We start from the raw sequence: 16,815 nt of genomic DNA on the forward strand, positions 1-16,815 counted from the left end.
GTACCGTATCGATACGATTACGTAAGCTCTCTTGAATCGAAAAAGGAACGCCGAAATAGGAACACGTATAGAGTGATACTTTTGTCAGTGAACTCTAGAGGCAGTACCATCGCCTATATATCGACAACATGGCGATAATTTTTGTGTTTAGCATACGGCGAATTGTCGATTGAAGAGATTGAAATTGTTATTATTTCTGTCGGTGAGTGAGTTGGTGACGAAGAGATCGAAATCGCAATTTTATTATTGAGTAGTTATTGTTGATCACTATAGCGAAGACAATTGTACTTTGTAACGTTCGAAGAGATTATAAACTGTATACAAATTTAAGGTTATATTCGAAATGTTTAGGCAGTGACATTATTTACTTGAATCGATCGTTTTCTAATCATTTTCGTCAATCTTGGTCGTTGTCAATGCCTTTTCTGTTTCTCAGAAGTATTGAAATCGAGACGAGGAAACGGATAGTGGAATCTTGAGGAAAAGAAAAAGAAAAGCTAGGAATTCGATCTGCGCAAGGCTTCGGGTCAATAACCCTATACGTTTTCTTGTTGGCTCGAACTGCAGGGTTGGAGGGAGTGAAATAGGAGAAAACAGCTGATGTCGCTTAGGGTGAGGCGATCTCGTTCGATCCATGAAAGAAGAATGGGACTTCTTGTAACGACTTAGATTCGTTTAATATCATGAAATCAGGTTTGGATATATTATTTCCTTAACGATTCGTTAATTAATAATAATATTTGAATCGAACAAGCATTTCAAAAGAATATTTAACCGAGAAAAATAATAATTCGCTTCATGGCCGACAATGTATTTCGTGCAATTTTATCTTGAGAAACATTCGAAAAATTGACATTTATCGCGGCCGAGAAAAAGGTATTCCCAACGACCTGTCGGTTTTATCCTCGAATTCAAAGGGCTAAATGGTCGATTTACAATCAGACAGGCATTGCATTCGAAAGCAGAGAATATTTTTGCCGGTGGATCTCGGTTGGTGGGGCAGTGGTTGGCACAGAGAATTCGAAATCGACGATTTCAAGTGTCGTGTCCTAGTGCTGGTATCCACCGGTTTAACAATACTTCCCTCTATCTCCCTTTCTTTCTCTCTCTCTCTTTTCCTCGACTCTGATCTCTCTGTTCTTCAGGCATGCCGTATTGATCGACGAACACAAGCAGTCGGGGGAACTCGGTGTTGGACTTCCATATACTATACACACACACGTGTTCTGGTTCCGGTACCCGAATTATGTTAACTATACACTCGTGTGGAGGCATTTAAAGTTTTAGACAAACATAAATTAGATTTTTCGTAATAATTTTTCCCTCGAATAATTTTTAAAAAAATTTTTAAAATCAGGATTCGATTCTACGAGACGAGATAAATTACGAATATATTATTTTCTTAAATTGCTTATGATTTTTAAAAAAAATGCAAATGTAAATCGTTACTACACTATAATTCAAAAGTCAAATGTTACGCATTTTAGCATATCGATGAATATGCGATTGACGTGATTTGAGGATAAATAGAAGGAAAGTATATCGTAATTAAATTCAACGTATTATATTATAAGCCAGACATGTATGCATTATTACATTTTAATTTTAATTTCAGTTTCTATGTCAAACGTACACACAAATTGATGTAAATATCAATTTTTTATTTCATTTCGTACGAGACTCTGGAACGTAAGCCTGGACATTTTCCTTCGAAGATATTAATTAATATACAGAAAATATATTTACAGAGAAAAGTTAAGTGTTTTATAAATACTTTTTGTATTTTTCTCAATCGATAATTATATCATCGATAATTATCGTCATGTATAAAAAAATAATTAAGATTTTTTTTATTCTTAATTTTCAATAATTATATATAATAATATAATTAAATGTATATCTCCCTCGATCAGCGATCACTCGAAATATCGAAACGCAGAAATGTCGCTTATTCATTGAACTAGTTTTACGTAGAATTTAAAAAAAAAAAAAAAAGAATCGTTTCTCGTTCGCTTAATACCGTTTCATGCCCCATATTCGGAACATTATTGTCTTTATGACAAACGAACGTCACAGAGATATGATAGAGACAGCAACGATTTAATATTCTACACTTAAATCATTCCACCTACGTGACATATTTTAAGTATCTATATACATCCTCTTCAATATACATGTACATTTGACATATTTTTAATCATTACAATATACAATGATATCGTAAAATTTCATATTCAAAAAAAAAAAAAAAAATTCAAATAAACTTCGTTCCATATATCAACAAACAAGAACAGATCGCGTGATCGTAACGCTCACTTTTCGCACGATCGTCTCACGATAATCAAATATGAACGAATTAACACATCACAGTAAATTCTTCTAAACGGTTCTCACGAAACCCCAAGATTATGAGCTCTCACTTTTGAAATAAAATCGCGGCGATTATCGAGCCGAGGCGTGACTATTACCTAGGCTTATTTGAATGACGCGCGCGCTTGACCGATAATGTCGTCACGGGAATATTCGCGTTATGCGCGCGCCATTAATTCTCCGGCCGTGCTGCTTGATTTTCGTGGTAAGCGAAAGCGAAGTGTCGGTTGTTTCGTGCTCGACCACGAGTGGCACCGCTTGTTAAAAACGCTCTTTCGCCCGTGGTATACCGCCGCGCGACTGACACCGATCTCTTTGAGCGAAAAAAAGAAGAGATTGCCGGTGTTTTAGGCAGAATTTTAGATTTTTCACGACGATCGATCAACGAAACGAGGTGAAGATAAAGTTTTTGCTTGCATACATTTTCCCGTGCTTTGCATAGCGATGTTACGAGATCGTATTTTTTAAGGTTAAGTTAGGTTAGGTGAGATCTTTTTTGGTTAAATAAGTGCGATTAAATTATGGATAATTTAGAGACGTGTTTTATCGATATTTTTGAACGAGAAGGCGTGATATTGTAGGCGAATTTTGAAGTGAAAATGGAATTCGTAGAGTTAGTGTATAAGTAATAACAATTATGAAATTAAAAATCTCGTTATCTCTTTGATTAAACAAGACATATCTTTTCGATTTTTTTAATGAAATGGAACATTAGATTAGGTTAATGTAATACTGATAATGTAATAACTTTACTTTTATCGGTATTTTAGATTGTGATAATAATGTATCAATGGAATGAACGTGAAAATAGAATTTTCGCTTTTTTCCTGCATAATAATATAATAACATTGCATTTTATCGCATGGATCTCTTTTTGATCGAACAAGGGTAATCGAATTCTAAATAATTTAAAATCGTGTCTTTTAATTGAAAAATTTCTTGTCTTCCCTGCAAAAAAAAAGTTGTCCTGCAAATCATTTCATATGTTAATTCTATTTCTCGTAAATTATGCTTAGGTTTCTTGTTTTTGTGAAATAGAGATCGTTAAACATGGAACTGGTCAGGAATACCGAAGAATTTTATAAAAACATCTACTCAACGTTGAATTTCTACTCGGAAATTTCATTTTCTTCTGTCGGCCTTGTTCCAGCCTCTTTAATTGCGTGTTTCAACTGTCTATCGGATCGCAACACACTTCTTTCGATGCGTTCAATAATTCATTTCTGAAGTTTTCCAAAGATAGATTTCCACGTACGATTAACGTTACCATTCCTTCCAATTGCAATTGCGTTACTGTGACGATCGTTATACTCGATCAAATTCATAAATCATATATAAAGTCAACATAGCGTGGCAAAGGACAATCGATGCATCGTCGTGTGAGTTGAAGATTAAATTGGTATTTACGAACTTACTACTAAAATACCTTTATTTATGGAAGATCGAATTATTGCCTCTGGGGATCTCATTCCTTCTTCCCTCGAGGAAATGCACAAGGGGATCAAAGATGCCCCAGATGTCTGCACGACTAACGGGTCCATTAATTGCCATGAGCTTCAGATTTACGATACGTAGTCGACTGAAGTGGGTCAAGTGATGCGAAAATGTATTTACGAAATTGGCAATTTTATTATAATTATAAATCTTTTACCAATTTCGATAATTATTTTATACAAAGATATTTAATTTCGATATTCGTGTATATTTGAATTAACTAAATAAAAAAATACGTCGTCTTCAAAAAAATTATTTTATCAAAATTGACAAAGTATATTCAACCTTTAATTTTGAAGCTTACATAAATTAACAAATAATCTAATCTTCTTCTTGTCAAAAAAAGAAATTGGAAGTCGTTTATCAGCTCGTTTGAATTTCGATCTTTTTCAAATCATCTGGGACAAAATAGGACGATGCAACTTCCGCTCGTTTAGCATGAAAGTTTGCTGCGAATCTATGAATACGTGTGCATGCCGGTCCTTGGACGGTGTTGGTGAAACTTGCGGGTCGAAAGCCAGGCCGGAATTTCCGGCTTGTTTGCGAAACTGGCGGCCATTTATCTCGTCTCGCGTAAAGCCGCCACGAAATCACGTGTCTCAACTTTTCCTTCGCGTCTCGCCACCGATTGATTCGTATCCCTGCACCTGCACTCGCGTGTGCGTACACCACATGCGGACTCCACGTGAAAGGGATCTGGAGAAAAAGTTCCACGCTGTGCGCTAACGTGCTGTTCGCGAAACAAATGCAGATCGAAGTTTTCGATGAATAAATTAAGAAAAATGCAAAAGATGGAAAAATACATGGTTTTGGAAATTTTTAAATTCCAGAAAAGTATTGCACGTGACTTTGAAAATTTTCAGATTTTGAAAAAAATGCAATTTAATTTTGGAAGTTGTCAAAAAAAAGAAAAAAAAATACTTGGTTTTGGAAATTTGGATTTTTCAATTTTTTAAATGGTTTTGAAAATTTTCAAATTTTGAAAAAAATGTATGTTTTGGAAAAATTGTCAAATTTCCAAAGATATATGGAAATATACATGATTTTGAAAATTTTCAAATTTTGAAAAAATGTACAGTTTTCACACTTTCAAAAAATGGATAGTTTTGGAAATTTTCAAATTTCCAAAAGTACATGGAAATATACGTGATTTTGAAAATTTTCAAATTTTGAAAATTTTTAGGTTGCCAAACTTTGGGAAAATAATTGGTTTTGAAAATTTGGATTTTTCCAAAGATACGTGATTTTGAAAATTTTCAAATTTTGAAAAAATACATGGTTTCAGAAATTTTAGAAACTTTTGGAAATCGTTTTGACGAGAAAACAAAATGAAAGTGAAAGAAAATCGATTTCCAGATATTATTCCCGATCGAAATTTTAAACACTATATTTTACGTGTACCGACTTTATTAATCTCGATATTATTCGTGGAGAGATAACTTTGGATTAAACCCTCTCGACCTCGAGAGGCGAAGAGAGTCGCTTCCCTGAACGAAGACTCTCTTCCGGAATACCGGGAACTGGGTCGAATCTAACGGATACAAGAAGCACTGGCGAGGGTGGCTTCGACAAAGGGAGCGCTCCTTTTGAATGCCTTTATATATATATATATATATAAAGCCTAGGGTGTGTCTTTATCATACTATGAAATCGTTCGAAATTTCTCGATTGAAATTCCGAAATTTACATTCGTGATCTTCCAAGAAAATTACATAGCAAAAAATATACATCGAAAATGTTACCCGCTATCTCGTTTTATCACCATTTTGTCATTTACAACATTCCATGTTACTGCGTATTATATCTAGGAAATATCACTTCTATGCTCATGTTAGCCAAAGTTGGTCAAGTGAGTGAGAGGATCGTTCAAGAGGATTCACAATGGGGTGCTGTGTATTTGCGCTGTTCCCCGGTAAGATGATTGCACAGTGTATTACTTAATCGAGAGGTCGAAAGGAACGGTGAGATCTGTATGAGAGAAGAAGATGGAAAGAGTGAGAAACGCGCTCTAGCGATCGAGGGAAGAAAGACGGATAGATAAGTGACAATGGTAGATAAAAAAAGCGAGTGTAACAAAGAAAGAGTAAAGTGACAGTGATCGTGGTTAAAACAAAAGAAAAAAAAGAAAAAAAAAATACACGTATATGAATATGGCAAGTGTTAATACCATCGTTAAACACCGATCAAGAGAATCGAAGGACAAACGAGAATGTACGACGCGTGGGCGCAGTTTGGTTTTCAACCCACGTGCAACCACGATTACCATCGCCACGTGCATAGTCGCGAGGGGCGCCACCATTGATCCCTCGTTACGATGGAATTCACGGATTTTTCTCCTTTCGATGCCGATTTTTATTAAGGTTAGCGGAATACCATATGAATTTTCCTTTTACGTATTTTGCTCTATGAATTTTTCGATGTCATTTTAATATTCGTTAATATTCCGCTCAGTTTTCCATTATCGAACAGGTTAAATTAGGTTAGGTTAGGATTACATATTAGCGTCGTCCAAAAACAAGCGTGATTCGTTACTTCACTAACGATATAGGATTTTTGTAAATTAAATAATTATTATGTGCAATATATATATATATATTATCTGTCTAATAAATTTTTCTTCTGCGACCATACATGGTATCCATCGAGGAATATTGCGCAGCGATAGGGAGCCATCAGATATTTGCAAATAGAAAGTTGATACGTACAACGATTGCCAAGCTATCTGTACACTTCACAGAGGCGAAGTGAAGTGCGCGGATAAATACTGCGCGTAACATTTGCATTTAAATCGTGTAAAACGTGTTCGTAAATTCTTGCGTCATTCCACAACGTTTATTCCACGATTTACAATCGGTTAATTTCGCGATTATAAAATAATCCATAAACGAATCGAACTTCGGAAAAAAGAACAAAAAAAAAAGTTGTAGAAACGAGTGGAAATTTTATATATATACATATATATATATATATATCTACAACTATTTCAGACAGGGGCAACATTAATTTCTCTTTCATCTTCGTTTCCAAGGAGTAAAAACTTGCCAGAGTGTGCATAAAATTGTTCTCGAGTTAGAAGGGAGTCTAATTAACGCGAGCGGTAGCACATGATGTTTTCATCGCAGTTTAAAAACCGTAAAAAAAACTCTCCTCGCAGACCGCGTCTGGTGGAAAAGGTCGAGGGAACGACTTGCGTTCAAGATATGGTACACGTAATTTCATCTTTTCGTTTCTTTTTTTTTTTTCTCTCTTCCTATTCTTTCTTTCATATCTTTTTCCATTAACGGGTAGAGAAGTGCGGAATCCGAAACGAAAGTGAATGTTTATTTTTCAAATCATTTCGATTAATCTTCATTCCTTTCCATAATTTATAGACAGAATCCAATAACGTTGAAATTAATCAATTAGTCCAACATTTTATTGGCGTTATATTCAATTCGCATATTATACAAAAATATTCCAAAAATACTGGAACATCGGTAAACTGGAGATTCTCGAGGTAATTTCGTAATTTCGTAAAAAAAAAAAAAAAAAAAAAACATTTTGCAAAAACTTTCGTTACGATTTATTAACAAAAGATCGAGTCGCAACTCGGTTGGTTATACGTTACCGATCGAGCACGGACAAATCCAAACAATATATTTCGAAGAAAATGCGTTGAATAAAATTGAACGAATATTTTTTTTTGTCGATAAAAAAATTCTATCGCGATCAATGAACAAATAAACGAATATAATATCCACACTTCGTTCGAGGCGTGTAGTTTCGAACAAAAAATTCGTGCGAAATATTACTTTTGAAATTTTATTTCAGAAATCATTCAATTTCCAACAACATTGTAAGCGAGAATCGTTTACATCAGAAGCATGACTTGTTTCTTAATTTTTTTTTTTTTTTTTTCCAAAATGGTTCGAAGAGGGGAATTATTATCGAAGATAAGTTTGCTCGAAAAGTTTGACAAGGCTGATTTCACGGCCCATTAGAGTTTTGTTGGCCGAGGAATAAAGCAAGCGTTTGATACAAAGGAGGGATGGGGCGAGGTGGTTCATTTCGAAATGATTTCTTGGAGGCAAAAGTGGCGATGGTGGTGGTGGGTAGACGAGGTAAACAGGCTGACGAAGTTACAGCGTTCACCACGAGGGGGAGAGTTCAACGAACGCCTGCTTCCTTTTACGGTTCAATTTCTGTTTACTCGCGTTCTACTCGAGCCCGCCTCCCGGATGAAAGAAAGAATGTGGGTCGTTGTGTAGGATCGGTGAAGCGGTTAGATCACGATTCATCGACCTTCGTTTCGAAAATTCTCACGTTGTTCGATCGTTTCTCCTCTCATCCCTGTATTATTTCAAATTTATATCTTATATACGATACCCAAGCTATCCATTACCTTGTTGCTTGGATAAATTTTAGAAAATGCGAAGTTTAAAAGAATCTAAAAATATTTCTTAAATCATCTCAAACATTTCATCGCAAACAAAACTTATGCTACATTGAATTTCAAGAAACATAACGCTCGATCAATATCCCGAACAGATATTTAACTCACTTTATCTCGTTTTCACGGGGAAAAAATATTCTCGAGAATTAGGATGAAGAGATCTGAGGGATGAAAGGGTTTGGATACGATCGGCAAACCCATCGATTCGCCTCGATCGAGCGGCCAAGCGTATTTAGAGCACAGCGCAGCATCCTCGAAACGCTACCACTTAGCGCATCCGGCGTTGCAAGACAGGCGTTCGACGGATGCTCGTACACCGAAGAAGAAGAAGAAGAAGAAGAAGAAGAAGAAGAAGAAAAAGGAGGAGGAGGAGGAGGTCTTTGCCCGCCGCTCTAATGGCGGATGTGCGCGACTTTCCCCTAATTTACGTCAATTGGCGAGACACGGATGCCAGCTTGAGAATAGAAAGAGGAAGAGGGGAGGAGGAATGGGCACGTCGCGTGATAAATTGAAATTGCTATCACTGTTGGCCGCCTTGATATTCTGACATCAGCGTGTATTATGTAACGCTTACTGTTGCACTTGGAACGCGTCGTTTAAGCCTGTGATGACCGCTGCTGTCCTCGTGGACACGCGGAAACGCGGCTCTCTCTCTCTCTCTCTCTCTCTGCGTGAATAACGTCATCGTTGGAGACGAGAAGAGATATGATATTTCGTCGAAATCGAATAGGTTTAATTGTCGCCAAGGAAAATTGGCAGAGAGTTTTATTATTATCGTTAAAAATGTGAGTGATATGGGTGCTTTTGGTGATATCTGTGGTGAATCGGGGATGGATTGGTGGCGAGGTATCTTTTTAAATTTAAGTATCACGCGAATATAGGAATTGAGTAAAAAATTTGTCGGTGTTTGGATGTTTTTAGTGTGGTGTAATATGGTGCAGTTTAAGGTTTTACACGAAAATATTATGAAAAATTTGATATTCGAGTATTTTTAGATGCGGTAACACAGGGATTAAAATTATATTCGTACGAATCAAGTGTGAAAAATTAGTATTTGAAGTATTTTTAGATGTGATAATATAATTAGATTATATTATCGTACAAATCGAATATCAAAAATTAGTATTTGAATATTTTTAGATGTGATTAGATCATATTTATAGGAATCGAGTATAATGAAAAATTAGTATTTTTAAATTTCGCGCGAATATTACGAAAAATTAATATTTGAATATTTTTAGACGTGGTAACGTGATCAGATCATATTCATACGAATCGAGTATCGTGAAAAATTAATATTTGAATATTTTTAGATGTGATTAGATCATATTTATACGAATCGAGTATAATGAAAAATTAGTATTTTTAAATTTCGCGCGAATATTACGAAAAACTAATATTTGAATATTTTTAGACGTGGTAACGTGATTAGATCATATTCATACGAATCGAGTATCGTGAAAAATTAATATTTGAATATTTTTAGATGTGATTAGATCATATTTATAGGAATCGAGTATAATGAAAAATTAGTATTTTTAAATTTCACGCGAATATTACGAAAAATTAATATTTGAATATTTTTAGACGTGATAACGTAATCAGATCATATTCATACGAATCGAGTATCGTGAAAAATTAGTATTTGAATATTTTTAGATGTGATTAGATCATATTTATACGAATCGAGTATAATGAAAAATTAGTATTTTTAAATTTCGCGCGAATATTACGAAAAACTAGTATTTGAATATTTTTAGACGTGGTAACGTGATTAAATCATATTCATACGAATCGAGTATCGTGAAAAATTAGTATTTGAATATTTTTAGATGTGATTAGATCATATTTATAGGAATCGAGTATAATGAAAAATTAGTATTTTTAAATTTCGCGCGAATATTACGAAAAACTAGTATTTGAATATTTTTAGACGTGGTAACGTGATCAGATCATATTCATACGAATCGAGTATAATGAAAAATTAGTATTTGAATTGAGTATCATGAAAAACTAGTATTTGAATATTTTTAGACGTGGTAACGTGATTAGATCATATACGAGTCGAGTGAGATTCGCGCGAACATTACGAAGAATTTGTATTTGAATATGTTGAGTTATGAAATATTAATATTTCAACATTTTTAGATATGGTTAACGCGCAGATTAAAATCATATTCGTACGAACCAAGTATCAAAAATTAATATTTGATATTTTTAATAATATTTAAATATATTCAGATCGGGTAATGTATAGATTAGGCTTTCAAGCAAATGGAATCGAGTCATCACGAAAAATTAATAAATGCTTTTAGATATGCTAATGGAATATCATAAAAAATTAACAAATATCTATATACTCACTTTTAAATAAATGGCATGAGAATGAAAAAAAATTAGCAAATAACATTCAGATACATTTATTTCCACAACTGATTAATTTATCCAATTCAAGAGAATATTTCCTTCCGATTGTTCGTAAAAATTTCGTAAAGAAACTTTCTCGTCCGCATACAAATCTTCCTTCCATCCGAGTGGTGGTCCGATCCGACCCTGTTTCACAGGAAGGAGAATAAAAATGCTAAATTGGATAATAAGGATCGGTAGGAATAAGAATTTCCAATTTAAATGAGAGGAAAAGTTTAAAAATTCCACGTGTAAAAATAAGAGAGCGGGTGTTTGTATCTTGAGAAAGAGGGTCAAGGCAAGATGGAGGGAGGGGGGGGGGGGATTCTTTCCGCGGAGGCGAGCAAGGGGTGACCACGAGGCTCGATGAGATCGATTTTAACACAAGTCTCTTCATCTTCGATAAAAATTACTCGCATCACGGAAGAACCAACCGTTCGTCGTTTCCAACCGACGCTTGTTAAGCATACCTAGCACGAGCCCGATGAAAAATTGCATGCGATCACCATATATAACGATGACTGCATTAGGCAAGACATGTAGGAACCGTACATCACGTCCACCTTATATCTTATAAGGAAAATCAACTATCAAATTTGCACGATCAAAATTTATCATTCTTACTAAACTTATTAAAGTTAAAGATTAATTATTTACAAAAAGATCTGCTATCCTCGATCCTGATGATTTTTTTCAAGCCTTCTTTCTCGAGATCATTATTCTAAATAAATCGTTTCTTCGAAGCAATTTAAGTTAGGTTAAGTCATCATGATTAAGAAAATTAGCCTAAATCTAAATGCCTAAAATCATTGATAGATGAATTAATTTCGTAATTAAATTGATAATTATTATTAATAAGTAGATTCAGAAGACTATTCAATATGATGATTCTTTTTTTTTTTTTTTTTTTTTTTTTTTTTAAATATTTAGCTAAAATAGTCTCGGAGAGATCGGCGAAATCGGTCTCAGCCGTTTCAGTTCGTAAGACCCCGTGTTCCACGCTGAAAATAACTTTTTGCCATTCGAGCAAGCTCCCCTCGGTTCTCATGAGCACGCATATGGCGAACCGTTGTTGGAACGTTAATAACCAAAGGAACACACGTGTACGCGTATCCCACTATACGTTCCTCTCTCTCTCTTTCTATCCTTTGTTTTTCGACGGTGTTAGATCCCGTTAGCGACTTTGTATGCCATATGGAAATCTCGCGCGAGCCTTCGCGCAGCTCATCGTTATGCATTTCTCCTCGTCTGCACGGGGAGGACAATGCCATCTTGGAATGCGCGATCCGCTGTCTTCGATTCGACTCCTATTTATCAAACCTTTCCTCGGTTGGCATCGATAATTTCTTCTTGACCGATGTCACTTCCTTTTCAACTCTAGCAATAGCGATTAGAATTCCTATGAAGTTCGTATGGGAGAGGATTTATGATTTTTAATTTACCACTTTCAAAAATTTTCAAAAATATTGATTACTTTTAAAAATTTCCAAAATATATTGATTAGAAATCCTCTTCCATACGAATTTCATAGGAATTCTAATCAAAATTGAAAAGAAAGTGATGTCGGTCAAGAAGAAAACATCAATATATATATATATATACACGATAAAACGATCAAAATAAATTGTAAATCTTGTGCGTCATGTATAAAAGTATATATCTTACAAGAGATGGGAAGGATAATGAGTAAAAGCACGATATGTAATGGCGCGTTTAACGTCACCTTTCGATTCCTCGGCGTGAATTCATTGAAATACGAGACGCGTTAATGGCAACCGAGTTAACATAGGAGCATATCGATCGTGCGATTCGAGCGAACTTCAAACGTGTTTAAGCGGTTTAAACCCACGATCGATTTCGAAAGGGTTGTTAGCCTTATTTGACACGTCAATTGCCAGAGAAATGTTAAGAGATTGTATCGAAGAATCAACGTTCCAGGTCTGTACTTTTGCTTTACTTCATTAACTAGAACTTTGCAAGATGGTGATTCAATTTTTTGGCAGTGTAAAATAATCGATCGTTTCTTATGGAAATAATCCGTAAGAAAATTTCTAGAATTAATAAATATATTTTCTATATTTAATATTTTCGTGAGTATAAACGTTAATTTTTATTAACCTACAGCGCAAGGTGTTACATATGTACAGGAAATTCCAAAAGTAAATCATCCATCTACTATTGCTATCTTTATGGCCGTAATTAAACGAACGTACAGATAAATTTTCTATTTTTGCTGTACGTTTCGATTAAGCGAAATTTCTCGCTCTCGGATAATTTTCTTGGATTACAAAAAGAAAAAAAAAAAAAAAAGATAACGGCCTAGACCGACTAGAAGGTGAACGAATATTTTACGGCGAACGAAAATTGTTTTCGCAGCTGTATCGCGAGCGAAAACAAATCTCGATTACTCGGGGCATAGTGCGCGTTCCAACGTAAACGAGTCACTAAATTTGGACATCCTGTAAGGATAGACTTCCGTTCTCCGAACCTACCGCTCGTAATTCACCAAGATAAATATTATAAATGTTTCTACGAATTTTCTCTCTCGTTCATCCCCCTTATCCTAGAAGAATGGTGAAATTTTTTTTCCTTCTCATATTAACGCAAATAAACAAATCTTAAATATATCTTGAAAGATGACTGAACGAATCAAGGGGAAAAAATAAAATTGTGAGGGAGAGATGAGAATTTTTTTTTTTTTTTAATATTACACAAATAAACAAATCAAAAAGTATGTTACTGAACGAATCATAAAACTTTTTTGTTTACATTCCATTTAGAATTTAGACACAGGTTTAATTTTTAAATTCGATTTAAAAAATATCAGTGCCGAAATCAGTTACAATAAAACATCGAGTGTGAAATATCTTTTGAAATAACACGGAAATAACGAAATTATATTCGATTTTTCCAATTTATTATCACTGTTATTACAAAAATCTTTAATCACAATCGCAACAGTTATTATTACAACGATGGATATCGTTATATCCATCCATAAAAATTGATCAAATTATTCCCTTTCCATCGATCACATTTTTTTTTTATTCGTAATCGAATTAATCTCATCCTTCGTTCGCAACGGTCGATCGATTCGTTCTTATTTAATGGTCGTTCGAATCGCGAGTATCACGCGCCCCCCACGCGCGATTTTCTTCTTCTGCCTTTCTCGTTCGGCCTTGGAACGGCAGCCGCCGCGCTCCTGTCCCCAGCTACGCCCCCGCGTTTCCAGGAAAATTGATCGATCATTTTCCACGCGTCCAGCACGCAAGCCCCGTGACATTGGAAAACGCTTTTAAACGGTTATTCTCCCGACGAGTGGTTTCCGATGGACGCGCACCGGCTATTTCATTCGGCCTCGATTACTTCCCTCGCATCGTTCCACCATCGTGCCTTGTGTCCTCCGTTCGAAACGCTCCATGTGTGCTTTCGTATATACGAATTTTAGAAATTATCGTGGATTTACATATATTTTTTTTAAATATTTTAAAAATTATCGTAGATGTATATTGTGTCATATTCTTCATTCTTGAATTACTTCATATATGTTTTATTAAAGTTATATATGTATTATAGATTTATATTTTTTTTTTTTTTGAATCTTATTTTATTAGCATTTTTCTTATTAGTATCATTATGTGTCGTGTTCTCTATTCACAAAATATTTTATGTATGTTTTATTAAAATTATATATATTATAGATTTATATATATATTTTTTAAATCTTATTTTATTAGTATTCTTTTTATCAATATGGATGATGATCTACGTTCACAAAACACTCCCTGTATATATTTTAAAAATTATCGACTTATAGTAGTATATTGTGTCATATTCTTCATTCACAAACTATTTCATATATATTTTATTAAAATTATATATATTATATGTAGATGTAGATTCTCTCTCTCTCTCTCTCTCTCTCTCTCTCTCTCTCTCTCTCTCTCTCTCTCTCTCTCTCTCTCTCTCGTGTGTGTGTGTGTGTGTGTGTGTGTGTGTGTGTGTGTGTGTGTGTGTGTCTCTCTCTCTCTCTCTCTCTGCGCGCGCGCTCTCTGTGTGTGTGTGTGTGTGTGTGTGTGTGTGTGTGTGTGTGTGTGAATATCTTATTTTATTAGTATTCTTCTTATTAGTATCGAACATTATGTGTCGTGTTCACCATTCACAAAACTCTTTATGTGTTTTTGTATATATTTTAGAAATTATTGTAAATTTATTTTTACTTTCTTCGTGTCATTCACAAAATACTTCATATATATGTTTTTGTTTATATCATATATCTTTTGTATATATTTTAAAAGTTATCATAGATTTATATATTTCTTTGAATATTATTCTATTAATATTCTTCTTACTAGTATCGATTATCATATTTTCATTTCATTTATGTGCAGAATGTGCTTTATAGATTTAGAAAAATTTTTGAAATTTTTTATTAGTACTTTCCATGTTCTATTAGTATCGTCAAATCCTTCGTTCACTCCATAAAAATTATCGTAGATCTACCCTTTTAAATCTTATTTTTTATCGTAGACTTATTGTTCCGTTTTATCGATATTCTCCTGGTTGTAGAAAATTTTAATTGTAGAAAGTCAATGCCCTTCATTGATATGCTCTTCCTGTAACGTCGCCCTTCGTATTATTTAAAAATTACACTTGCACTTTTTAAAATCGTCTTATTTAATTTTTGATGCATTTAAAGTTTCTTTAAAGTGTTTAAAAAATCTTTTTATTTCCTCTTTTTTTTTATAATACTCTGTTATAGTAAAGATTTCCTTTCTTGGTCGTAATAATTAATCGTGAGAGAGGAATCTCATCGAAGCGCAACGATTACGTTGCTCGAAACGGTCGATGCGAATTGCGTAACATGGAAGTCATAACCAGGATAGAGAGGTTCTCACGTTTAATACGTGGGATACAATTTTTATTAAAATATTTCGCATACAAGTATGCCTTAAAATTAACAAACCTTTAATTTTAAACGATACTTCATTAATTTTCAATATTTACCTTTCTCTAAAGATAAAGGAAAAATTTTGGAAGAATCGATACGTTGGAAACCGAATTCGTACAAAAAAAAAAAAAAAAAAAATTGTAAAATAACGAAAAATTCAACAGAAATATTTTTCTGTGCTACAAAGACAAAAACGTTGAATGTAAAATGTTCGTGACGCGACCGTACACGTCAACCGCCATAGAATAAGAAATGTCTATGACGCACACGTTGCGTCGTCAATCTCGAGCAAACAATTATTCACATTTATTGATTAAAAAAAAAAATTTTTTTTGTTTGATTTTCAGCCGCCGGAGAACGAGTTGCAGAAAGTCGGCGAACGTGTGCCAAGCGAGCACGAGCTCAGAGTGCAAAGGTCTCTGCAACGACTGAACGTCCCGGATTGGTACAAGAATTCTCCCGCTGCTCGCGATGGTTTCCGGTTAAAGAGGCACTCAGATGCGTCTCAGCACGGAGGATGGCGTGCTCTCGGCTCGAAAACCACTTCCCTCTCGTCCCTTTCATCGTCTTCCAATAGACAGCCGACTACAGGTAAGACGCTACTGCCTTGTTTCGTTTCTATCTTCTGTTCGTTTCTCGTTTCTTTCTTTCTTTTTTTTTTTTTTTTTTTTTCAATTTCGTCCCTTTTCATCGAAGCGAAGCGTTATTAAAGCTGAAATTATTTTATCGGATCGCAAGAGCGCTTGAAACGCGACACCGAATCGAAGGTGAAAGAGAATATTGGATAAAAGACAATGAAGAAGAATGATCGAATGACAATTCGATTCGATGACACGTCGATCTTTGAAAAGTAAAAAAAAAAAAAAAAAAGAATCAGAGAGAATTTTTTTCGCTCGTTCACTTTTGTTCGAATAATTTTTCTAAATTATTCACGATAAAATTATGACGATCAGGGAAGTAAAACATGTTTTATGAATTTTATACGAATGCTCGAGTACGGATTGTTATATAGCTTTTATAATCATATATCAATGAGGACAATAATATCGCTTTGTGCTGCCATCTTTTGAATATTTATTTGAATATTATTCAGAAGTGAACGTAAGAACGTAACTTATAAAGGTTATTACTATCTGCGAAAGCTCTTTCTCTCATGGGGGAG

The 16,815-nt window shown here is 34.4% G+C and overlaps 1 protein-coding gene and 1 long non-coding RNA gene across 8 annotated transcripts in view; both read left to right on the forward strand.

Annotated features, from left to right (window-relative positions):
- Positions 1 to 16,815, forward strand: part of LOC100864940 (uncharacterized) — a 70,454-nt gene that overhangs the window by 38,422 nt on the left and 15,217 nt on the right. For all 7 annotated transcript variants that reach the window (XR_015292085.1, XR_015292087.1, XR_015292086.1 and 4 more), the window contains exon 7: positions 16,001 to 16,244. Coding sequence is in view for 4 of the 7 variants with exons in the window: in XM_086908142.1 (XP_086764268.1) it covers positions 16,001 to 16,244 (244 nt within the window). In the remaining 3 variants the exon portion in view is untranslated. The remainder of the gene's footprint in view (positions 1 to 16,000; positions 16,245 to 16,815) is intronic.
- Positions 111 to 4,116, forward strand: LOC147657596 (uncharacterized). Its single transcript, XR_015292153.1, has 3 exons — positions 111 to 202; positions 437 to 2,764; positions 3,409 to 4,116. It is a non-coding gene; the product is annotated as an uncharacterized LOC147657596 (long non-coding RNA).

Source organism: Apis florea, unplaced genomic scaffold, assembly GCF_048593485.1.
Source record: "Apis florea isolate Af1SG1 unplaced genomic scaffold, ASM4859348v1 contig_3068_pilon, whole genome shotgun sequence".
NCBI classification, from domain to species: Eukaryota; Metazoa; Arthropoda; class Insecta; order Hymenoptera; family Apidae; genus Apis; species Apis florea.